Raw genomic sequence first — 26,943 nt, 5'->3', positions numbered from 1 at the left:
AATTATCTTTCTATGATGCCTTCTTTGTATTATATTTGTACTTCTTTGCTGGGACCATATGAGTAAGTGTACATAAAATTATGATTTTGTATAAAGATTGACTTTTTTGTTTGAAACATAATTATGTTGAAGGTTTTTTACAGATTTATAACCTTACATTGGACAAATTTTTAGTAATGTCATGATGTAACATGTTTTTGTATGATAAATTTTAATAATAAAATATCATGTTTTTCTGTTTATAACTTGTTTTTGTATGATAAATATTGATATAAAATGAATTTTTTTTTGTTTATAATTAGTTTTTGTATGATAAATGACAATAAATAAAATTTAGCTTATTTACAATTTTATATGCATACATTAGGTCAAATTATAGTAATGTCATGACTATATTGTTATTTTTAACTAGTTTTTGGAACTTGCAAAAAGTAACCTTATTCAGAAATAAATTAAAAATTTAATATTCAATAACTTAAAAAATTACCAATTTTTTTAAAAAGTAATTTTAAAATTTTAAAAAAATTACAAAATCATATAAAATATAAATATAATGAATAGAAAAACAAATTTAAATTTTTTTTTAAATGTAATAAATTTAAAATCTTAAATTAAAAAAATATTGAAAAAAGGTTAATTCCTATTCCAATTTTACGAACCAAACGCAGAAATTTTATCTTCCCACTCATCTTCCAGGTTAACCAAACGGGGCAAACTATTTTCTCAAAACCAGATTTAGAAATAAAAAGCCTGGTTTTGACAAAACTTGATTTTAAATCAAAAACCAGTTTTGCTAATTCTGCGAACCAAACAGACCCTTAGAGATAGGCTTGGAATTGTGGAGAACATAATCCTCACTGAAGAGGAGTCTCAACATCAATGATAAATCTAGTTGTATCATCCACTCTGCGGGCAATGCAAGATGGTAGTGTACTTTATAGACCTTCTTGGAGAGAAGTCTTGAGGCCCTAGACCTCTTCCACCCTCTAAAGGCAATGCAAGGTGGATCCATCCTCTATAGGTATGTACGATGGACATAATGGAGTCAATGACAATATATTTTGAGTCATCCTCCGCAGGCAATGTGAGATGATTTCATGGAAAGAATCTATGAATTTATCTAGAATCCTCCCTAGCTAAGAGGGAATATTGTTTTTCTTGGCAGCTAGATCAGATTCTAGCTCTCTTAATTTTAATTAGAAATTAAAATTAATAATTCAATTATAGATCATCAGGTTGGACCCGTAATTATTACCTTTTCATTATTCAATATTCATGACTTTGGGTTGGGCCCAAACATCTAACCCAAAATTGCAAATTGGAGTGCCAATACTAGGCCAACCTGTGGAGTTAAATTTGAGAGAAGGCCTTGTACTTGCCAAAATATATATCATTGACTCAGAAATAATTATCTACCTGGCAGTGATTAGAATAATATCTCTTCCCAATGATTGGAATCATATCTATATCCCTCTAGCAGCGATTGGAATTGAAATTGCACCTTGTATCTAAAAGAAGCAATCGTCCATATACTTTGCATCAGCAGTGATATAATTCATAGCAGCAATCTATTGACATAGAATAGATATCTGCAATCTGATATTGGCAATCTGCTATCATTGAAAGTCGTGATTATATCAGTTTTGCTTCATTGATCTGCAATCTTCAGAAAATCCCAGATCTGCGACTTTGTATACACATACTGAGGTCTGTAATTGAATTTTGAAAGGCAATAATAAAATATCTCAATTGAATGCTAGGATTTTCCTTCGAGGAGGAGGTTTCCTAGGGCAATGTCTTTGTGTTCTTGTTTACTCTATCTGATTTGATTATTAGTTTTCTATTCTAATTTGATAATTAAGTCCTAAGTTGTCATATTCGCTCCAAAAACCTCAAATTCGACATTCAATTCTCTCAAATTCATAGTCGATTCTAAGTCTTGTCAAATTCGTCTTTTTCCTATGAAATTCCCTGCAGATTCAATATTTCGAACCCTAGTCGACTTTGGGGGAATTTAGAGCAAATTTGATAAACGTCAACAGAGCCTGGGCAAAATTTCAATGACTTCATAGAGAATTTGGGTAACAAAGATTTTTTATTGACTATTCAACATTGCAATAAAGTGCTTTTTTGTTTCATTCAACCTAAAATAACCTTGTTTTGGCCTTTTATGGAGAGGCGGACCTAAAACGACGTCGTCAATGGCTTCTAAGTTTTCGACCACCTTCATTTTGTTGTGCATATTTGTTCCCACTTCCCAGTGTTTGAGCACCTATAGTGAGCCAAACTTCCACTTTGCCAGCATTCGAGCAGTGAGCATTTACAAGTATTTTAATTTTTTGTTAGTCTTTTAATTGTTTCTAAACTTTTTAATTTTATTACACTATTATGATCATTATCGAATGTATATGAATCTTAATATTTCATAATGGAAGCATAGTGGAAGTTCTTACTCATTAACTATTTCCATAAGTTTTGTGCACTTGCAATTAATCCAGGCAAGACCTGCAATAACTTGTTTAAGAGGAGATCACTCAAATCTGATATATATTGTATAAAGAATAGTTTAATCCACAAATGAGCTTTAATAACTGTAACTAATGATCCATGAGATAAATTCAGCTTAAAAGATGCACTCTCTAAGACTCCTATAAACTCAAGTTTGAGCATCCACATAGTATCATATGTTTGTAATTTTGTAAATTGTAAGTCTGTAACACTATTGTTTTCAATATTGCATATGTTTGTAAGTATAAGTATTTTGATTTTATGAGAGCATATGTATTAAAATTTAATATGTGATTGCAGATCTTTGATTTGTTGTGTATGACTAAAAGTCCGAAAGTTGTTTGTTTTGCATTTTTTACAAAATTAAATGATTTGTTTAGGTTTATTTTCTTGATTATTTTCTCGTTGTTGTAACTTGTTTTGTTTGTTTGTATATTCTATCATGGCTGCAAGTGCTTCTGTTGCCAATAACCCCCACTTCAAAATTGACAAAAATGTTCCGCACTTTGGAAATATATACAAATGATTCTACCAATATCAGGTGAAGGAGGTTATGTGTGGACTTGTAGTCACTACAAAGAGGGATTTAGTAGCTCTTATAGTAGATGTAATGATCCGTTCCCCATACACAATTCACAATCAATCTTTCTCCAGACAATTTGGTAATCAGATGGAATACACACAGTGATCTAGAGGCTAGTACGGTTGAGTTGAGATGGTGTACGGATGTCAATTGCAAACATACAGACAATGGGGAGGCTGTACAGTATGGTATGGAGCAGAAGATGTGTCGTACAGTGGCACAAGGAAAGGGTCATAAGGTCTTTGATGGAATGGAGAGAAAGTGACAGGCCCGACATACACAACTGGTTGAAAGTCATACAGTCTTTGGGAGGAAGTACAGTGGACAGGTGTGGGACAAGAGAAAAGGTCATACAGTGGGCCAAGATGACCATACGATAGACCAAATCGAGCCGTACGGTAGCACTAGGTATCCGTACAATGAGTTGTTGGAGGGGAATGACAGAGTTGGAGATCTTCCGAACGAGGGTAACGCACTATACTTGATACCAATCCAATATATTAACCAAATATGTTATACCACAATAGAATGAGAGACTTAATAAAACTCCAGATATAGATATATGCATCAACTATAGAGATGGTGCTCTGACTTGCCAAATCCGGGCAAAGTGTTACAGACGACAGAATAGGGTGAGGGTTGAATCCCACCAAAAGCAGACAAACCAAATATGGAGGGTCCTTTACTTCCAAAATGGCAAACAACAAAAAACTCCAACAGGAATTCGCAATATAGAGAAAATAATCCAAATTGCATACCTAATGATTACCTACAAGCCGTGCTTAAATACTCATAGGAAAAACTTTTTGAGGTTGTACAAAGATAGCTGACGGCAACACAAACTACGGAAACAAAACAAAAATGGGTCCGAGATATATTAAATCAATTGGCCCATTAACAATAGTTCGATTAATGATTTATTTTATAACGAGAACATTACAATCCTCCCGTCCCAAATTTTGCTTGTCCTCAAGCAAATGCAATGCTGGATGCTAAAGAATGTACTCCCCTCCCACGTCGCATCATCCAACAACAAATGTTTCCAATGTACCGAATATTCCTTCATCGTGTGGTTCCATAGGGTCTTCTCATGTACTTCGATGATCTCGGCTAGTTCCAGTATGAGCTTTCCTTCTTCATTGAGCGGCGGAAGGTCTGCGGCTAACGTGACATTCTATCCCATGGCTTTCTTTAGGCACAAAACATGAAAAATATTATAAATACGGCTCCCCTCCGGAAGTTCCAGCTCATAGGCGACTTCTCCGATTCGGCAAACTACTCCATGGGGGCTATAAAATCATGGCTTCAATTTTTCTTTTCCCTTTTCCTTCAATGAGGATTGTCGATATGGCTGGAGCCTAAGATAAACCAAGTCTCCTACTTTGAAACTCCTCTCTATTCAGTGTCTCTCAGCGTACATCTTCTATTGATTCTATGTCCGTTGTAAGTTTTCTTTCAGGCATCTTAGGATGTCCTGTCCCTCCTAAAGCCAGTCCCTCGCCCTTGGTGCGTGACTATCACCCAAAATTGTATCGATGAAGGAAAGGTGTTCATACCCATATAGAGCTTTGAATGGTGCCATCTCGATGGATATGTAGTACGAGGTATTGTAACAATATTCCCCTAGGTGTATCCATTTGACACACATTTGTTGTTGTGTTGAAACATAGTTCCGAAGGTAACCTTCGAGCCACTTATTCAGAATCTCCATTTATCCATCTGTCTAAAGGTAGTAACTAGTACTTGGTGACAATTTTGTCCTTGCCAGTCGAAATAGTTCTGTCCAAAAGATACTGATAAAGCATCCATCCTGATCACTAACAATATTTCGAGGTAACCCGTGTAGACGAAAAACTTCTCTGAAAAATAGATCGGCTACCTGTGTGGCCTGAAAGTCTGAGGGGATGGCGAAGAAATGTGTGTACTTAGTCAATCTATCAACCATCACAAAAATACAATCCTTTCCGTTCACATTGGGAAGTCCAGTAATTAAAACCATTGAGATACTTTCCCACTTCTGTTCTGGAATTGGCAAAGGTTGCAGTAACCCGGCAGGTAGAGTATGTTCGGATTTGTTCTACTGGCAAACTGCACACTCTCTTACATACTGCAATACGTCTCCTTTAAGACCTTTCCATGGAAACCTCTCCCTGAGACGTCTGTAAGTTTTGAGGAAGCCCGGGTGTCCTACCAAGGGTGAGTCGTGCACCTCCTTCAAGATTTTTTGCTTCAATTTGGATTCTAGGACTAAAAATATTTGATTCTTATAGTAAATGATGTCATCCACCATTTTGTACTGATCACCTTGGGTGTTGCCATCCATTAGCTCATAGGCAAATGTGTTTTTGGAATATTCTACCAACAAATGTGCTTTCCAATCAACTGAAATCTGCATTAGTAAGCAGATGGCAGGTTTCCTAGACAAAGCATTTGTAACCACATTGTTCTTTCCTTTCACATATTCAATGTCAAAATCAAAAGCATGAACCTTGCTTACCCATTTTTGTTACCTCTCGTTCAAGTCTCATTGCTCCATAAAATATCTCAAACTATTGTGATCCCTACGAACGACAAACTTGGCACCTACCAGATACTGTCAAAACTTGGTTAGTACGTGTACGATGACCAACATCTCTTTGTCATAAATGGAATATAAGTGTTCTATTTGCGTAAGCTTCCTACTTTCATAGGCTATGGGGTGTCTATCTTGCATCAATACCACACCAATGCCTTCTCTAGATGTGTTGCACTCAAGAATGAACAATCAAGTGAAATCAGGTAATGCAAGTACGGGACAAGTGATAATTGCCTCTTTCAGCTTATCAAAAGTGAGTTGGGCTTTTCATTCCACTAGAAAGAACCCTTCCTTGTTAGATTCGTTAGGAGTAAACTGAGTTGAGAGAATCCATTAAGGAACCTCCGGTAATAACTGCATAGTCTGAAAAACCCTCGCAATTCTGTGAGTGATTTTGGGGGAGGCCAATTAAGGATAGCTTTAATCTTCTCTTGATAAACTTGAACTCCATATTAACTGACAACATGCCCCAAGTACAATATTTTTGTCATACCAAATTCACACTTGGTTCGCTTAGCAAACAAGGACTGATCCTTCATGATCCTTAGGACTTCATCCAGATGCTTCAAATGCTCTTCACATGTCCTGCTATAAATAAGAATACCATCAAAAAATACCAGTAAGTACTTACGCAATTGTTTGTTGAAGATGAGATTCATGCATGTTGGAATTCAGCAGCTGCATCCGTTAATCCGAACGGCATGACCAAGAACTCATAATACCCGTAGTGACAATGAAAGGTCATCTTTTCCACGTCTTCTTCCCTTATGCAGATCTGGTGGTATCTGGAACAAAGATCTATTTTTGAAAAATAGACTATGCCATGTAATTCATCCAGCAACTCATCTATCCTTGGAATGGGATATCTATCTTTTATTGTCTTTTTGTTCAATGCACGATAGTCCACACACATGTGCATCCTCTTGTCCTTTTTGACCAATACCACTGATGACGTGAAAGGGCTAGCACTAGGACGGATCCATCATTTTTCCAGTAGTTCCTGAATCGTCCTTTCTATCTCATCTTTAAATTTCTTGGGATGGCGGTAGGGTGTGGTTATGACTGACTTGGCTCCTGCTTCCAACTCGATAGTGTGTTCAAACCCTCAATGAGATGGTATGCCAAGAGCAATGTCTATAAAAACTCTGTCATGATCACTCAAAATATTCTGGAGATCATCATCCTAGGGAGGTGTCCATTGCCCTTTTATAGGTTCTACTGAGACAAAACAATGTGCAACCCAAGCAACATCATCATGCCAAAAAACTGCCTCCATTCGATGTGCAAAAACTTTCTTCGGACCCTCATTTGTCGTTCCGCGGAGAACAACCTTCTTTCCATCAACAACAAAAGTGAAGTCCATCTGTTTGAAGCTCTGAGTTTATTCATCAAGTGTCTCCATCCACTGTATGCCCAGAATAACCTCCATGTCATCAAGGTCCACTATAAAGAAATCCTTGGTCACAATGTGATTTGCCATTGTGATACTTAGTTAAGGGACAAGGTGTGTGCAGGGCAGAAGAGTCCCTCCGGCAACCTTGACCTAGAATCCTGTGTGTGTCTCCGTAGGTAGACCTCTTCACTTCACCAAAGATGAGTTTATGAAGTTTAGAGTGGCTCCTCTATCGAGCATCACCATAACCTTTTGTTCTTGAAGGGTTCCCCATACATGAAAAATCATGCACCTCGGGCTACTGGCTAGGGCGATAGTTCCTCTGTGTCATACCAATGCTGCAATTTTTTCTGTATGGTTCAAACCAACCATTTTGGTGTCCTCATGGGTTTGGTTGTCTTCAGACGGTACATCTTTCTGTTCGTCCTCATCATTGGACACAACCTCAATGTAGTGGATTTTTCCTTTCCCGAGGCATTTGTGCCCGGTTCCCATGGTCCTTTATAGTTGAAACATAGTTTTTTCCTTCAGAGCTCCTGTCTAGTAGCTTCGTCCAATGATGGCTTTCTCGATGGAGATTTGTTATCTTTGTCCCTCAGAAACACCGGCGGTTTGGAATGTGAGTAACTTCGTGAGGATGACATCATTGATGATGCCATACTCCTTGCCTTCTTAATGGCTTCTAACAAGGTGGCAAGATTGAACCCTTTTACCCAACCCTTTAGTGGTTCTGTCAGTCCGTCCATTAAGAGAACTATCCGTCTCCTTTCAGAAATGTTCGTGACTAAAATAGAAAGTTTCTGAAATTCCGCAATGTATTGGTCAACCAATCCAGTTTGCCTCAGTTGTGCCAAAGCTTTGAAATTGAGTTTCGGATCTTTACCATAAAATCGATCTATCAATTTCTCAGTGAATTCTGCATAGGTATTTATTTGATTATGCCCCAATGTGATGGTGTCATGATGCCACCATTCATGCACAACTCCCTCCAAGTGTAAGGCCACAAATTTAATTGCTTCTTCTTCTGGCATGAGATTAAGCTAAAAGTATCTGCCTTCATTACCTACGCTTGTGCAGATATGGATCCAGATTCGTCAAATGATGACAGACTTACTTTACTCAACTTCCTCCTAAGATCATTAAAATATCCTCTGTTTCGGCCTCTCAAATATCTCATTCTCAGAACTGCATAATCTTTGTAGGATATATCTTCCTCCAAATTCACATTCTTCCAGTCTTCTCTCAGTTGTTCTTGCATTTCTTCAAAGGTCGGTTGCTTCCCTCCGAGTGGTGCCTCCATCCATGGGGGAAAAGATGGCATGGAAGGTCGAGAGCATGCTTGATGAGGGTTTTCTTTACCCAACACCACGTCTGTGTTGTGACCATTTTGTTCTCCGGATATTTAATTGTCTACCACTTCTTGAGTCTCTTCCATGAGTCGCTAAGTATCATTGATTTGTGCCTGATTCCTCACAAGCTCTCTTAGTAGTGCCACAAGTTCGGTAGTTGTGGGTTCCGGTTCGGCAACCATTTTATCAACGAAATGGGTTCTTCTTCTCTTCCGGCTATATACTCTCATTCACTGTCCATGCGCTGGCAGGATCGAAGCTCTAATGCCACTGTAATGATACGTTCCCCATACATGATTCACAAACAATCTTTCTCTAGACAATTTGGCAATCAAATGGAATACATACGATGATCTGGAGGCCAATACGGTTGAGTTGAGATGGTGTACGGATGTCAATTGCAAATGTACGGACAATGGGGAGGTCGTATGGTATGGTATGGTATGGAGCAGAAGATGTGTCGTACGGTGACACAAGGAAAGGGTCATACAGTCTCTGATGGAATGGAGAGAAAGCTACTAGTCAGTCATACACAACTGGTTAAAAGCTATACTATCTTTGGGAGAAAGTACGGTGGACAGGTGTGGGACGAGAGAAAAGGCCGTACGGTGGGCCAAGATGACTGTACGGTAGACCAAATCCAGTCGTACAGTAGCACTAGGTATCCATACAATGAGCTTTTGGAGGGGAATGATGGAGTTGGAAATCTTCCAAAATGAGGGTAACGCACTGTAATTGATATCAATTCAATATATTAACCAAATGTGTTATACCACACTAGAATGAGAGACTTAATACAACTCTGAATATAGATATATGCATCAACTATAGAGATGGTGCTCCGACTTGCCAAAGCCAAGCAAAGTGTTATAGACGAAATAGGGTGAGGGTCGAATCCCACCGAAATCGGACAAACCAAATAGGGAAGGTCTTTCACTTCCAAAATGGTGAGCAACAGAGAACTCCAACAGGAATTCGCAGTATAGAGAAAATAATCCAAATTGCATACCTAATGACTACCTACAAGCCATGCTTAAATACCCATCGGAAAAACTTTCCAAGGGCGTACAAAGATAGCTGACTGCAACACAAACTACAGAAACAAAACAAAAATGGGTCCGAGACATATTAAATCAATCGGCCCATTAACAATAGTTTGATTACTGATTTATTTTATAACAGGAACATTACAGTACAGTGAAAGCACATTTGTGCTTTATTCCTCAAAAATGCATTAAATTTTGTACTAAAAAGCCAAGAGTAAACAGAGTGCTACCTAAAACCTCCGTTCCAAATCACATTGTAAACAAATATATTCAAGAACAAAAGCAAGCAAAGGAAGTTGCTTAGAGGGCAAATTCTTCACATTTGTTGGAAAGTGGCAGGCCTTAAAAGAAAGGAAAAACATCATCTATGTCTTCAACTACCACACCCACTGAACCAACTGCAGAGGGCCATCCATTCTTGTGTCCCCCTCACAACAGATTGTAAGTAAGAGAGCAATGGGACCCTTGGAATCATTATTTCAAAATGAAGCTAGAGACATCATCAATCAAGCCATAGCCAGATGTGTCTATGCAAGTGGAATATCATTTAATGTTATCCGCTCACTGTATTGGCAATACATGGTGAGGGCAGTTAATGAGGCTCCAAACAAGTTCAAGGGCTCTGGTTATAAGAAGATAAGCACCACCTTATTGGATGATGGGGTGGCCCATGTAGAGAATGTCATGTTGTCCATCAAGGATTCATGGGTTGAAACAAGTGTGGCAATAGTATCGGATGAATGGAAAGATGCAAGGAACCGTCCTTTGATGAATGTTATTGCAGTGTCTACAAAAGGTGCAATGTTTCTAAAAGTTGTGGATTGTGAAGGAGAGGTAAAGGACAATCCTTTCATTGTAAACATTTTCATCCAAGCTATCAAGCAAGTTGGCCCTCAAAATGTTGTCCAAGAAGTGACCGACAATGCGAAAATTTGTAGGGTTGTTGGCTTATTGGTTGAGAAGAGGTATGAACACATTTTGTGGACACCTTGTGTTGTGCACTCACTCAACCTAATGCTGCAAAAAATTAGCACTAAGGTTGAGTGGATAAAAAGAATGTATGAAGAGGTAAAAGATATCCAAATGTCTGACACAAACGAATGTATGATGCAAGCCATATTCAAACAATTCTCAAAATTGGAGCTCTTGAAGGCAAGTTCAATTGTTTAAAATTTAAACATGTTTTAGAAATCTAGTCAACTTTGTTTTAAAATAGGTTGTTGAGACCCACTTTGCCTCCATCACTATTTTTTTGAGACACTTTGTCAAGGTTGAAGAGGCATTGTCTAGTATGGTAACCAGTGCTAATTGGAGCATATGGAGGCAATCTAATAGTGCCAAGTCATTTGCCATAAAGGCATTAAAACTAGATGACTCGGTGGGATCGTGTTAAGTACCTTCTGAAGATCATCGAACCTGTATTGAGCATAATCTGATATACTAACATGGATAGGCCTTGCTTGCGTGAGGTATATGATGGCATTGACTCCATGATTGAGGACATTACAAATATCATAAATAAGAAAGAGCATGATCCTAATGAAAAGTTCTTCAAGAAGCTACTAGTAATCATGGTAGAGAGATGGAACAAAATGACTACCCCTTTGCATCTACTTGCCTTTGCATTAAACCCCAGGTTCTATAGCCAATCGGTCCTCAAAGGGAGTATCAGTAGAGTTGCCCCATACAGAGATCCTGAAGTTGCTCAAGTATACAAAGCAGCCCTTCAAAGACTCTTTCCCGAGCACCTACGACCTGCAATGAGGTCTGAATTTATGAATTTTGCAAGCACCGATTGTGGCCTTGACGCTCCTGAATACAACAATGTTGATGCTCATAAATGATGGTACTTCCATGGACAAATGTACCAACACTTGCAGCCCATTGCCATCAAAATTTTATCACAAGTAAGTTATTTAATCTTAACATTCTAATTCCTAATTTGTTGTTGGTATATATTCAAAACTCTTCACTCTATAATTTCAAATTTGTAAATCTTAATAGGTTGTTAGTTCATCATCATCTAAGAAGAATTGGAGCACATACTCCTTCATCCACTCAATAAAATGCAACCGACTAAACTCCAAGAAGGCAAATAACTTGATGTTTGTGCAATCAAACTTGGGGCTCCCAACTCACAAAGAGAATACCTACAAAAAGGGGGAGGCAAAACATTGGGATGTCGAACTAGAGGCTGCAGAGTTGGAAGCACACTTTGATGCACTTGCAATTGAAGATGGTGATCTTGAGATAGATAGTGATGATGAAGCTAATCCTGACACTATGGCTGAGACTGTTGATTCTAGTGGCACTAACTGTGCTTCTAATCAGCAATTGCTTACTGATGATGAATTCTTTGATGATTTTTGATGATACATTGATATTTGATCACATATGAGTAATTATTGATTAGTGATTAGTAATGTTGACATTACTATTTTAAAGTTTTTGAACTGAAATATTGATATGGTGGTGTATTTTGACATTTTGTCATGCCATTCGAACTAAATCGTTAATATATATGGTGGTGTTGTTTGCTAAATTACTTTAATATTGTCCAAGGGGTTTAGCTTAGTTGGTTGAAGCAATGAGTTTTCATTGTGGACACCCTAGTTCAAATCCTAAGAGAAATTTGTGGAATTCTAAGTTGTGACTCTCGGTCTTCTATTGATTCTATTCATCTCATTTGTAAGAAGTGGATTCTAAGTTGTCACTCTTGGTCTTCCAATTGTTGTTTCTAGTGTGATTGCTCGAAAGGAGCTTGAATAAGTCGTAGCTCTTAAGGAGCACCCGATGTGTAAACAATCTTAATATTAATATTAAATTGCTTTAATATTAGCATAGTGGTGTATGAATTTATTTGCTGCAGCATATTTTTACATATATTAAAAATAAAAATAAAACTTGTACAAACAAACCCAAAACAAACCCGAACCTAAACCAAAAAAAAAATTGAGTGAATTTCAAACCCGAATGTTGAACCCGCATCTGAACCAGAATCTGAACCGGCAACTTAGATTAAGTCTAATCACTAAAATTAACATTTTTTTGTCCCAGGTTCTCAATTTTGTCAGTTGAATTTTGAAGTGTTGACATAGTCTGAATAGGCTTGTTCATAGGCAATTTTGTAAAGTTTTGTAAAAATTGGGATAGGAATGGGTGGAATTTGCAGGTCGAGATCTGTGTATGGCACTCAATTTTTGATAGTTTGATATTGTGATGGTGCGTATGTACAGAAATGGGGTAGCTGGGTATGTCAGTTTCAGTTTTCTGTTACAGACAGAATATAAAATGCTCTATCTTGTAATTATCCTTATTAAAGTAATAAAATACTATAATTTTACCGACAGAAAAAAATGATGCACAGCACAGTAATTTGCCAAACAGGAGGCAGAGTTCAACAAATATGTGCAGAAATGGGATTTTGAAAATAGAGAGCTGGGCAAATTCAATAAGTAGAACAACAGAATTTGATAAGTCAACCCGCCTGAAAATATTTTTAAAATAAGAAAATGAATAGACTCGCAACAAATATGGGAATTTAACAAGAGATTTCATGAGAGTGTCAAGAATATCTAACATAAATAAACTAATATTTACTGTTGCACTCAATATAAGAAAGGAACAATGAAAATTTCATACAAAACATAAAAAACTGATTATTCCTCCAAAATCTCTAAACCTCGAAGTCTTTTCTTTTTTACTTCTCCAAGATCTGCTACAAGTTCAATATCCACTATTATCATCCATACACATTGTCCTTTGGTAACTGTTGAGCAATTCTGAAAAACAAGAATAAACCTTTCTCCACCCCATATGTGTACCTCCAAGTTACCTTTTGAAATAATAAAGTCTGGACTCTGAACATTATAGAAGCAGCAGATATTTAAAAATTACTTGTAGCCTTCAAAATGATGGCAGATGACTGTCATATACACTCATGCTCTTTGATTTGTTAATTTTTCTTCCCGGTTGACATTCTCAATAATCACTTATCCTTTTCCCCTCTCTCCAAAGTTATAAACTGATTTTGCCTAAATTCCTCCAAAGTCCCATTAATCACACTTAAGTCTCCCTATATCAAAAAGAAAGTGATAGGTAGTATATGTGTTGGCAATTTATATAGCCTGCATAACTTTCTTCTCTATCTGCTTCTCCAATCTTTAAAAAGGAATTTGATCATCATTAATTTAAAAAACTAGGCAACTGATTTAGTCTTTGGTTGATCTCTTTTGTCAAAAGACCATTTAAACTTTAGAACATCAATACAGTTGAATTTTTTATCATCATTATAAAAATGTCCTATTATCTTAATGATCAAATTGTGCACATCCACTGTTATGCCCACGTTGCTAAACAGAAAATAATCTTACCATAAACTTAGCTAGTGCTTGAGATTTGATGCAGTCTATATTTAGTTGGCATCTAAAATTGGCGCATGGATTAACTAAGTCTTATTAAAAGCTATCTAAACCTATATCCTAACAGGAATTGAAACTTGGTGTTAGTCAATTGATGCTGCATGCTAACTAGAACCATTACTATCTTTGTTAACTGATGCTACATGCTAACTGGAACTGTTATTACTGAATGAGATATCCGAGGTACTCTACATATTCTAACATGGTACTAGCAGATAATATATTTTTTGCAATGACTGCTTATCATCACTATGAAAATTCATATATTTTTGTAACATCTGGTTCTTCTATAACTTTAAAGTCAGTTGAATTTAATAATCTAATTTATCTGTTGAGATATATCTAAACTAACTACTATAACTAAATCTATTTTAAATTACTGATTTTCAAATTAATAATCTATTCTAAATTGTTGAAAAGAAAATCTACATCTAACATACTAAAAAGAATCAATTTAAGATACAACTATTTCAGGAAAAAGAATCTTTCAGTTGTATACATATATTGCATAAAAGAAGTAAAGAAACTTAAAAAAAAAAACAAAGATACGTACTGATTTACTTGAGAGACCTTTCCAATTAATTGACTAAGCTCTGACTTTGGTGTGAGGAGAAGCATTAACGTAGGCTTAACCTCCCAACCGCAGACCTTTTTACTTATCCCCACAAGTTCTAAATAAATAGAACGGCCCTCCCTACCCTAAGGTCGGGCTTGGGACATTCATCAATCCAGTCATCGGAGTACTCAGGTGGGTTGAGGTCCCAACAACTATTCGGTTGAATAGCTGAAGTATCAGGACAACAACGCAATCTTTTTGTTGTGGCATGTTGCCCTTTTATCGCCCTGGCCAGGGATTTTTCAAAGGTGGGTTTTAATAACCCAATCTCCACCGCTCAGCTTGACAATTAATTTTCAAAGTCGCTTTACATGAGCTAATCAGATTATTTTGATTATTAACAATTATTGATACCTTTCTTGTTTTTCTTGTGTCAAGTTCATCTACACCTCACACCATCAACAGATCTTTAGATCAGTGATTCCTCGATGCCTGAACTCGTTACATCTTATTCATAAGATTATGATTCTGCATTCTCAGAATTTCATTGGCATACAGAGTGATCATTATTACTGCGTTTACTAGTTTGAGAGCAGAGCATTTCATGACACAAACTACAGATTAATGACAGGGTTTGTTAAAAATATAATCCTTATTCAAAGGTATAATTGAATTAAGTGATGGAATTTGGTAACATCCGACAATGTTTAAGATGGAATCATAAGTTTACTACTTCCTTAATTGGCTTCTATCAAAAGATCATCTTTCTAATAAACAGTTAAGTAATCAAGCTCTGTTGGCATTATTGTATTTTTTTTTCTAAGCAAAAGAAAAGAAACAACAAGACTCCAATCTATGCATTTTGTATCAACTCGACTCAGAATGAGAAAAAGATGCAAAACGTGAGTGAAAGGAAATGAATTCGTTTTTATTACACCCTTACTTGGCTCTGATTATTGTGCGCCCAGACTGGTAAATTCTTCAAATATCTACAGTATTTCCGTCGCTCAGAGATGTGCTGGGATTGATTCACGTATGCTCAGATATTTGGTATCATGGCTATTGAGAATGGTGTTGCAGGCGATGGTTGTTTGGGGCAGAAAGGTCAACTGAATATCTCACGGCAGAATACCTTCAAGGATTTTTCAAACTCGGATTAATGAGGACAGAACTCTGAGACTATGGCGGAAAGCAAGAGCAGACGGGAATATGGTTCCTTCCATTTGAAAACGACAAAGGCAATATAAAAGATTTGGTCGGCTTTTCACCTTCTGCCGTTACAAGACTCCACGCGATTTGAATTTCCATCGATTGGAAATATGAAAACGTTGGAACAAAGGTGAAAAGGTTTTATTAATATAATTTAATTTTATATTATTGTTTTGGCTAAATTATAATTAAATAAAAACAAAGTGACATTATTGTATTATAGATCCTAATATAATAGTGCCACTTTGCAATATTTAATTGTGATGTTAATCAAAATAATGATTTAATATTAAATGATTTTACTATTTAATAAATAAAGGTAAGAAGTTTTTATTTATTTATTTATTTTAATTTATAATCTTGTATTATTTTTAGCTCATGTAACTTTCCACTTTGAACTTTGTTGTCAAGCTTTAACAATCTTGCCAGGGCGACTTTTGATCAAACCTGATATTCCTAATAACTAGGTCATATGATCATCCCACTTCTGTATGACCTCATTTCGTAATGCTTCCCCTCCTTCTCGAGTCTTTATCCTACAACCTTCAAAAACAATCATTCTTGCCAATACATCAATTTCATAATTCATAATTTGCTATAAAATATCGTTAGGAATTTCATCATAATTAATGACTGATTAAACAACGGTTAAAAACTACATTCATTTCATATGAACTCAACGGCTAAAAACTATATTCAATTTCATATGAACACAACGGCTAAAAACTATATTCATTTTCACATGAACACAACGGCTAAAAACTATATTCATTTTCACATGAACACAACGGCTAACTTCACTAGAACATGAAAAATTATTCTGGTTCAACGGCTATTTTTAACTAAAGAGAAATTAGGGCAAAAATTGGGATGTAACAATTTTTTACTCAATTAAAATAAAAATGTGAGCGTACTCCAGTGACTGGTAGAAAAATATAATTAGCATGAAATAGCATATGATGTCCAACCTAAAGATGTCAATGTCTTGCTCTATGCGCTTCAAATCCACTTGAAGATACGTGATCAAATTCAACATTAAGTACTTGTTTGTTGCGATGAATTCACATGCATTAAGTATGCAGGATTGCAGATAATTTGGAAATTATACAAAGATAGCCTTCAATGAAATCTGTTCTATTTCACAATTTATAAACCACAAAAAAATGGTCTGAACTACAAAATTGCATGTTGCATCCAAATAACATTGTTATCTTGCATCAAACTGTGAATCAGATTTGAACCTTTTTATTTTTCGATGCTTGGTCTTTAGCTTTCTTTACAGCTTTATCTACTTGCAATTTGAAGTGAGATTGTTCTATTTTTAGCTTTCTTATAGACTCCTTAAGCCCTTCCACCTGTTGAATTCATTAAAAAAATATTGCTTTTGTCTGAGATCAAAATATATTTTGACATATATTTCTACTATTAGACTAGCTTAGTCAACTGCAATACAGAAACCATGTACAATATCAATTTATGATAGCTGAAAATTTGTCTTAAGAATTCAAATATATAACCAAAGGATAATCTAACCTGTGCCTCCAATTCCCTAATTCCAGCATAAGCCTTTGCTAGTGATGTAATTGTGTTTCCTGATTCCTTTTTCTACAAGAAGCACAAATAAAGGTTAAAAACTCTTCTTTCTCAAAGAGGGAAAAGACACAGAACATTAAAAACAAGAAGAATGAAATATGTGTAAAATTATATGGCATGCAAGTGTAGTTTGAGATCTGTATGATTTTTATCTCAGTACTCTTTTTATCACTATCAAAAAAAATGCAAATATACTTATATGGCTTACCGCACCTAAAACTCTAAAGAATTTAAAAGTGAAGAATTGTTTCCTTTCCAAGGGCATACATAAACCCATTTTTTTTAACTTATGAATATAGAAAACAAGGATAGACTATTTAAGTTCCCAAATCCCTTAGAACTTCAGATTAACCATAGAAGTTAAAATCACCAAGATGTCAACATTCATAAAATAGCTGTCATACACAGAAATTGGTAACCCTGAATCTGAATTTTTATGAGTTACATATTTAAATTTGTTACTTTGTCTCCATCAAATTAAACTACTTATCTTACAATGTGGACCAAAACAGAACCGAACAACTGAGTGAAAGAATATATGACTCTTTCCAATTTTAAGGAATTGCTCTAGAATGAAAGTTTAACATGGATTCGGAAATTCATAAAGATGGATAATGTAATTTGCATCAAGCAAATGATTTGATTTTCTTTTCTTAATATTTCTGATTCTACAAAATTATTAAAAAGATGTTAGGGGATGTCAATTTTCAAAATGTGATCATTCATGCAATTGGGTTGTAACTTGTGACATGAAAGACTGCAAGTAGCAACAACCTGACTTGTTATAGCATCCTGATAAGTAAAAATATTGAATGCGTGGTGGTGGATGATACACTTAGTGTATGTAAGATCCATGAAGTAAGTGTAAAGACTCTGTCTAGTCTCCCATTGAAATGCTGATGGAAATAATAAATGATTTTTTTGTGTTTGATGTTTTCCTGATTTTTTGTGCTTTTTTGAATATGTCTTTTTTTGGATTTTTCCAAATAACAAATACTTAAAGAAAGGATGACTGAAAGTAAAATATGGAAGCAACAACTGACCACAAATGCAAGGGATTTTCCTCACAATTAAAATTATAACTAATTCAATATAATTGTATATATTAACATCAAATATGGAACTTGGGAAATGCAAGATATCTTCCTCTGATATATGCCGTTGCATGCACACCAAACTTTGGATTCCCAATTCAAAAACGCAGCCTTGGAAATATTGAAACTCCTCCCAAACTTAGGTACGATTGCCAAACAACAAAATGGGCAGCAAGAGAGGTGAAATGCAGGCCTGAAATTTGTGGTGTGAGCCTCTGATGAAATTGCCGGTCATAAACAAGGTCACAGCAGGCTTCCAACTCCAAATGCAGCCTTGACAATCATTCGCAGGTGCTTGAAATACAGATGCAGGGTCTGAAAATTGCCCGCACAGGCCTCTGAGAAGGTAATACAGGCCGCTGTCCAAATAAAATGCAGCTTCCCTATGATCAGCCGTTGCCCAAAATGAAATGCTAGACTTTGGCAAACACAATTATGACTCCAAATATCAAACGCAGCTCTTAAAAATTCCCCAGCGAACAGCCCTTCACCCATTCAATCAATTAATCTCAGGAATAATCCTCTCCTTAGATGCACTAGGAAACAATAGGGAGAAAATTGGCAAATTGTTATACAACAGCAACAATTTGCAATCCAACTTCACAACAATTCTCAGAATTTCAGAACCCTCAGCCAGATGATCAAGAAGGGAAAAATATAATATTCAAAATGCTCCTCTCCAAATGAAAGCCATATTTATAAGGCATTTGTGCAACCTATCTTCTCCATTACACTCTTCACTTAGACATTGCTTTATTATAGAAAGAGCAATTACTTTATAACATAAAGCACATTGTTAATTATAAGTGTATCTAATATTTGTAAAGTCTCATTATAAATGCAATAAATATGACTTCCCAAGATAATTTCAACCTGAGCCCAAGACTGAAAAAATAGGCAACCATCACTGCCAACACTGCCTTGCCGAGAATAGAAACTGGCTGAAAGTGACATACTAAAAAGATTAAGTCAAAAAATAGTAAATCCGCAACAAAGACCCCCAAAACCAATCATCAACTCACGAGGGTCACAATGATGAGTTGACAAACCCTAACTCCAAGAACCTGCATCACAATGCAATTACTTTATAATATAAAGCACATTAATAATTATAATATTAAGCACATTAATAATTATAAGTGCATGTAATATTTATAAAGTCTCATTATAAATGCACTAAATATGACTTCCCAAGATAATTTCATCCTGTGCCCAAGGCTAAAAAATAAGCAACCACCACTGCCAACACTACCCTGCCAAGAATAGAAATTGGCTGAAAGTGACTTACAAAAATATTAAGTCAAAAAATAGTAAATCCACATCAAAGACCCCCAAAACCAATCATCAACTCACAAGGGTCGCAATGATGAGTTGACAAACCCTAACTCCATGAACTTGCATCACAATGCAAATCAAAGGGTCTCGAGAAATTTGGTAAAGCTAACACAGGGCATGAAGTCATGATAGACTCAAACCTTTCAAACCACTCTTGTGCCTGAGTAGTCCATTGAAAAGCACCCTTAAGAGTCAAATCTGTAAGGGGAGCCACATGTCAGGAGAAACCTGCCACAAATCTATGGTAAAAAGCACAAAGACCAATGAACCCTCTCAATAGCGTCAGGTTCTCAAGTGTAGGCCACTCCACAATAGCATGAATCTTATCAAGAACCGTGCGAACTCCACCAGCACTGATTATATGTCCCAAGTATAGTTACTTTGTCATGCCAAGAGCACACTTAGACTCCTTGGCATACAAGGAAGCCCTATCCAGAATATCCAAAACTATATCCAAATGAGCAACATGGTCATCCCAAGTCTTGCTATAAATCAAGATGTCGGCAAAAATACCAACACAAATCTCTGGAGTTGACTGTGAAGCACCTTGTCCATAGTAGACTAAAAAGTAGTAGGAGCATTCGTAAAGCCAAAAGGCATGAGAAAAACTCAAAATGTCCACAGTGACACCTGAATGCAGTTTTCTCTACATCCTGCTCTCTAACTCAAATCTGGTGAAATCTCGATCTCATATCAATCTTCAAGAAATACTTTACCCCATGCAACTCATCTATGAGCTCATCCATCCATGGAATCGGGTACCAATTCTTAATAGTCTTTTTATTCAACATTTGGTAGTCTATACACATCCGCAAAGTAGCATCCTTCTTCACCAATACAACTGAAGAAGCAAATGGGGACTTACTAGGCCTAATGTGCCCTATGTCAAGCAATTGTTGTATGGTCTTCTCAATCTCATCCTTCAGTCGCTTCGGATGTCAATAGGGTGGGATCATGATGGGCTTAGTGCCCTTCTCCAGCTCTATGATATGCTCAATCCCTTTGTTCAGAGGTCTACCAGGAGGTAAATGATTAAACACCTTAGAGTGTTTAGTTCTCAACTGCTGAATATATGGGAAATAATCTGGCTTATCGACACTCTGCAGAGTAGGCATGATCCTACACTCAACTGCTCAATCTATAACATCCTCGTGGCATACCAGATATTGCATGCATCTAAGAGATATCTGTTTTTTTGTGCTTTTTGGAAAATATGCCGATTTTGGATTTTTCCAAATAACAAATACTTAAAGAAAAGATGACTGAAAGTAAAATATGGAAGCAACAATTGACCACAAATGTAAGGGATTTTTCTCACAATTAAAATTATAACTAATTCAATATAATTGAATATATTAACATCAAATAAGGAACCTCGAAAATGCAAGATATCTTCCTCTGATATATGCCACTGCATGCACACCAAACTTTGGCTTCCTAATTCAAAAACACAGCCTTGGAAATATTGAAACCCCTCCCAAACTTAGGTACAATTGCCAAACAACGAAATGGCCAGCAAAAAAGGTGAAACACAAGCCTAAAATTAGTGGCCTGAGCCTGTGATGAAATTGCAGGTCATAAACAAGGTTACAGCAGGCTCCCAACTCCAAATGTAACCTTGACAATAATTCACAGGAGCTTGAAATACAAACGCAGGGTCTGAAAATCGCCCATGCAGGCCTCTAAGAAAGTAATACAGGCCCATCCAAATAAAATGCAGCTTCCGTATGATCAGCCGCTTCCCAAAATGAAACGCTAGACTTTGACAAACACAATTATGACTCCAAATATCAAACACAGCTCTCAGAAATTCACCAGCAAACAGCCCTTCACCAATTCAATCAATTAATCTCAGGAATAATCCTCTCCTTAGACACAGTAGGAAATAGTATGGAGAAACTTGACAAATTGTTATACAACAGCAACAATTTGCAATCCAACGTCAGAACAATTATCAGAATTTCAAAACCCTCAGCTAGATGATCAAGAAGGAAAAAATATAATATTCAAAATGCTTCTCTCTCCAGATGAAAGCCATATTTATAATGCATTTATGCAACCTATCTTCTCCATTACACTCTTCACTTGGACATTATTTTATAATATAAAGGGCAATTACTTTATAATATAAAGCATATTAATAATTATAAGTGCATTTAATATTTATAAAGTCTCATTGTAAATGCAATAAATATGACTTCCCAAAATAATTTCATCCTGAGCCCAAGACTGAAAAATAGGCAACCACCACTGCCAACACTGCCCTGCCAAGAATAGGAACTAGTCGAAAGTGACTTACTAAAAATAGTAAGTGAAAAAATAGTAAATCCGCAACAAAGACCCCCAAAATCAATCGTCAACTCACGAGGGTTGCAATGATGAGATAACGAACCCTAACTCCAGGAACTTGCTAAATGGGGGACATTACAGTAAGCATCTTGGCTCATTTTATGGATTTTTCAAAGGTCTTAATAGATTTATAGCTAAAAATTTATAAAATCATAGTGAAACAAGAAACCATTCCCAATAATATGAAATTACAAAGTTACAAATAGTTGTTAGAGTTTTGTCACAAATGACAAGAATAAATGGTGCCATTCATATATAAATCCAATGTGGATAAAAAATAATAGCAAAATATTACAGCTCAAAACTTCAGGTATAAAAATATTGAACATTAGGTACCAAAGAAACTGCATATCAACCAAGAATCACTGATATGATGTAATGTCCATGAAATTTAATGAAAAGTTGTGTGCACCCTAATCTAATTCGTAACTGGAAATATTTAAATACTAATCTCACCTGCAAAACCTCTATCATATTTTGTACTGATATAATAGTTTGCGACTGTTCTTCGATTTCTTTCTGTCTTTGAATGATCAAATTTCTTTTGACGTTTAAATCATTAATTTTGTCCTTTAGGTTCAGTTCTGCCATACAAATGAATCAAAAGTAAGAGAAAAATTCATTTGATTTACATATTAATGCAAAAAACCAACCAAGACACCAAACAAATACTCAACAATTACCATCATGGAAGGGCCAGAAACGGACCAGGAAATATACATAATAGTGACATGGAATACCAACAATTCCTCTATGATAATATATGATTACACTTAAAACAACACCAACTCTTTTTTAACACGACTGACTCCATTGTAATCTCAACTTCGTTATATTTTCTCCTTCCCAAGAAGAACTAATACTCAATTCATTCATATAACTAAGCATGCACTTACTGAGCAAGACAAGTTTGATATGTCAATGTAAAATACCAACCATAACGGCAAACAAACACAAAAAAATTTACATGATTGAAAGGCCAAAAACAAACCTGGGAGTACACATAACAGTAACATAGAATAGTGGCACGCCTCTTCAGAAGTAAAAAGTTGCACCTAAAACTATTTAACATTGCATTCTCAATTTTGCATTATTTTCTCCTTCCGAAGAACATTCAAGATTCAATGGCCCTTTGTTCTAGTTGTGAAGTTGAAAGGTTTTTAATGAGTCCACCAGGGATCAAGTTTTGCTGACTGCAAGGCTCCAACATCAAAATAAGGAATGAGGCTGGATCATGCCCTATAGGAATTTGGCAAAATAGATATTCCTCAGTCCTCAACTCTTAACCAAGAGGTACAGCATTAGACTCGTCCTCCCAAATCGGGTAGCTTAATATGACTTTGTATATGTAAAACCTTCATTAAAAATTTAATTCACTAAGATAATTATAGATGCACCCAAGTTGATTGCCAAGGCCCTCGTGAATAATAAGTTCCCAACCTCATTAAACTTTCTATCAAACGGCTTGTGAGAAAAACTTTGTTCGGCGGCTTCAATAACTTTCGTACCAACACTGGCACTGAGTTCAAAACTCCATTTATTTGCAAGTATCTGGACAAGCACACTGGCAAGAATTTTGCGTGTAAAGATAATATTTAGGGGTTGAAAAACGAAAGCATCAAATGTATCATGGTAGAAGACAGTGGTACCTAACAGGTCAATCAATTTTGGAACCCTGCAAGGACGGTTATAATTGGAAATAAGAATAACACAAACCTGTTGATAATTTGAAAAACTCCGATGTATTCGAGACTTTAGTCGGTGGAATCCAACGTGAATTGAACACAGAAATAATTTAACAGAGTCATAATATAATTATCAAAGAAAAAGCGTTATCTAGCTATGCACTAGCTCTTCTAGTGTGGCATTATGTTTCATTTCAGCAAAATTACAATATGCTACTTGGTCTAAATTTTTGCTTTCCAATATGATTTCTGAGAAATGTCAGATCCATGGGAGATTTAGTGTGTTGTTAACAGGACAACACTTGCATGGTGGAGATTCAAATTCCTCTTACCACAGTAAAACGGCACATAACCTTGCGAAAATGTTGCGGGGAGCTGTTACAAATTTAAAATATGGATGAGCCAAAAAGGACAAAACACCTCAGTTACCAGATTCCCTAGATACTTTGGAATTCAAAGCAACAATCTATCCATTTAAATCTCCTCCTCCATTATTAAAATTTATTTGATCTGAGCTCCTCGTTTTCGTTCTTTGTTTTTATATTTATGCACGTTGCAAAAACCTTGAGAATGTGGACCAAGCTCAAACCTCGACCGCTCTAAATATGGTGTATATCCTCGACAGAGATATACCAAACGAAAACAGAAAAAATAAGAGCCATAGAGATATACCAAGTTGAAAGACCCATGACCTCAAACGCTCTAAATCAGTTTTAGCAGCAGCAATCGACGAGTCGATTCCAGCAGACTCGGACTGCGCCTGAACATCCCCCATGACCAAAGCAATCAAAAACGGCAGCATTAAAAAATTTAAGCTGCCCATGACAAAATTCAGCCAAAACAACGGCCTGAAAATAAAGCAATTTGAACGTAGTCAAAGAAATGTGTAACTAGAAAGAAAATAAGTAATTCAACAACTAAAACACAAATCAAGATGGAGTGAATCATTTTATTGAAATTGGCAAAAACCCTATGAAATTGTCTTGTAGTGTAAAAGTGAATGTAAAAAGAACGAAGTGTCAAATTTTTCAAATACCATGTCCAAACGTAGCCCAATATTACCTATAAATATCTATAGATAAACTCACTCACATGGGATTATAAATGTTATTATAAAAACAAGAGTTTTCTTAGGGCAAGCTCTCTATGTTGTTGCTAGGCTTATGTTGTTTAATAGTCACTTTCAATCTTTTAAGAAATAAAATATGGAGAAGTGGCCTTATGCAAACTCAATTATATTGCTTATTTTTAAGTAGCGATTAGTTTGGATGTAAATTGTGAGTAAAAAATTGAATGGAAATTATGGTAGAAAATAAAAGAGAGAATTTGGTGGAAAGTAAAGGAGGGAAAGAATTTAATGAAGTCACATGTCCATATTTTCGATAAGCAGTGACTACTTAATTTCAGCCCCCCTTTTTTTCCACAACTTATTTTTATTTGCTAAAAAATAACTGCTTTGTGAAAATAGGAAAAGATTTTAAAATATCATTTTCCTCTAACTTTCTTTTTCCATGGAAACACTTTATAACTTAAATTTAAGCAGAAATCTCATTTAAGCAGTAACATGGGGACATAAGGTTAGGTGCGGTCCCATGAGAGGGGCTTCAGATCTATTTTTATGGAGTGAAAAGTACTATGAAGTGAAAAATAAAATGCTACAGGATTAACTGGAATATTTTCCTCAAAAATAGCTACTTTGAGCAGGTGGAAAAGGTGGGGTCTAGAAATTGCCCCACTAACTTAGGCTTTTTATCTGCCACTTGTCAATCATATATATTTTTTAATTATTAAGTCATGTAAGTTGACAATGTTGGATAAAACAATCCATGGGACCATCAACTTCCATAATTTGTGGAGGTTTAATTTTAAGCATAAACTCCACTTCAAAATTAATGGGACCTCCCACTTTAAAATAATCCTAAAAAGTCTCAATGGTACCCATTGAATTTTTCTAGGAAGCATTCCTCCATGGGACCGCACCCTTAGGGTGGGGTCTTATGGAACCGAGCTTCCTATAATATAGAGTACAAGTGGTTGTCTATGTTGTAGAGATATTCAAAAGTTAGTGATCCCATGACTTGTAGTATAGTTCAAGTTTTAAAAAAAAAAAAATTAGCTCCAAAATTTAAGGAAGTTGGTGGTCTCATAAAAAATAATAACATCATCTTCTAAATATTGGGCATAAAAATAAGTGAAAAAATTAATTCCCCTATATAACATTTTTTAACAAAAATCCAAATGTTTGACAAGTGGCAAAAAGCATTCCTAAGTTGGTGGGGCAATTTCCAACCCCGCCCTTTTTTTCCAACCCCGCCCCTTTTTTACTACTTGCTAACAATTAAGGGCTTCTATTTTTAAGGAGAAGATTCCAAATAATCCAGTAACAAAACAAAATTTTTCTCATGAGACCACCCGCTTTCTCAAAAATAGAGTTTAAGCCCCCCTTGTGAGACCCTTGCCTTAATCGACAATTGATTTTCTAGGAGATGAACTACACTAGTAAGATTGTTAGGCTTAGAGGATGCGGAATATATGTGATGAATAACTAAATGGGTGAATGATTTTAATGATATTAACAAGATTGATCAGTTTATGGGGACTACGGGATCACAGCCTTGAGCTCTTTTCATGTTTCTTTCAATACCATATCTCTTTATTATGAATCTTGATTAGAAAGCTAGCAATTTGGATGATCTTATCCTCATCAAACAAGGTGTGCATGTTGTTCGCCTTTAAGATGATTTTGTATTGATGACAGATATCTTCGTATGTTTCCCACTTTATGAGAAAGTGGCATGTTGTCCCAATTGCACCTATCTTGCAAAATACCCAAGTTCTCCCTTCCCATAACTCTTTGGGCCTCTTCCACCTACATGTCTTGCGCCTAAGATGATATGAGCCCATCCTCAACTATGCCACCAACAACTTTGCTTTCTCTTTAATACTTTCCCCTAAATATGATTTTTCTCCATGGGTATTTTTAGGTTGGATTCTTTGATGTAATGATTTTTTTTTCAACCAGTATGAGTAGTCCACATGGTAATCTAAAACTTTTCAATGACAATTTTTTTTATTTCCTCATTCATACTAGGGCACTCATGTTGCTTGATGTTAGACTTGCTCAACCACTATTTTTTTTTATTGCATACTAATTTTCTTCTTATGATCGTGACCCTCTTTCATCATAATTTTGGGCCAATGTTAGTTATCAATATTTTCAACCTTCTTTAAATAGTTTATTAGTCAT

The 26,943-nt window shown here is 35.8% G+C and overlaps 1 protein-coding gene across 3 annotated transcripts in view; it reads right to left on the bottom strand.

Moving 5' to 3' along the window:
- The window catches only part of LOC149546932 (uncharacterized), a 159,163-nt gene extending 134,539 nt beyond the window's left edge, over window positions 1-24,624 (bottom strand). For 2 of the 3 annotated variants that reach the window (XR_016353797.1, XM_089791435.1), the window contains exons 1-4: window positions 24,369-24,624; window positions 22,468-22,595; window positions 17,174-17,245; window positions 16,882-16,995 (exon numbers count right to left, since the gene is read on the bottom strand). Coding sequence is in view for 2 of the 3 variants with exons in the window: in XM_089791435.1 (XP_089647561.1) it covers window positions 16,882-16,995; window positions 17,174-17,245; window positions 22,468-22,595; window positions 24,369-24,519 (465 nt within the window). In the remaining variant the exon portion in view is untranslated. The remainder of the gene's footprint in view (window positions 1-16,881; window positions 16,996-17,173; window positions 17,246-22,467; window positions 22,596-24,368) is intronic. The other variant, XM_089791436.1, reaches the window with a different exon arrangement.
- Window positions 24,625-26,943: the final 2,319 nt, after the last annotated feature.

Source organism: Cupressus sempervirens, chromosome 7 (assembly GCF_028749045.1).
Source record: "Cupressus sempervirens isolate cs-2001-9-10 chromosome 7, ASM2874904v1, whole genome shotgun sequence".
Taxonomy (NCBI): Eukaryota; Viridiplantae; Streptophyta; class Pinopsida; order Cupressales; family Cupressaceae; genus Cupressus; species Cupressus sempervirens.
This window is presented reverse-complemented; position numbering and strand designations above follow the sequence as displayed.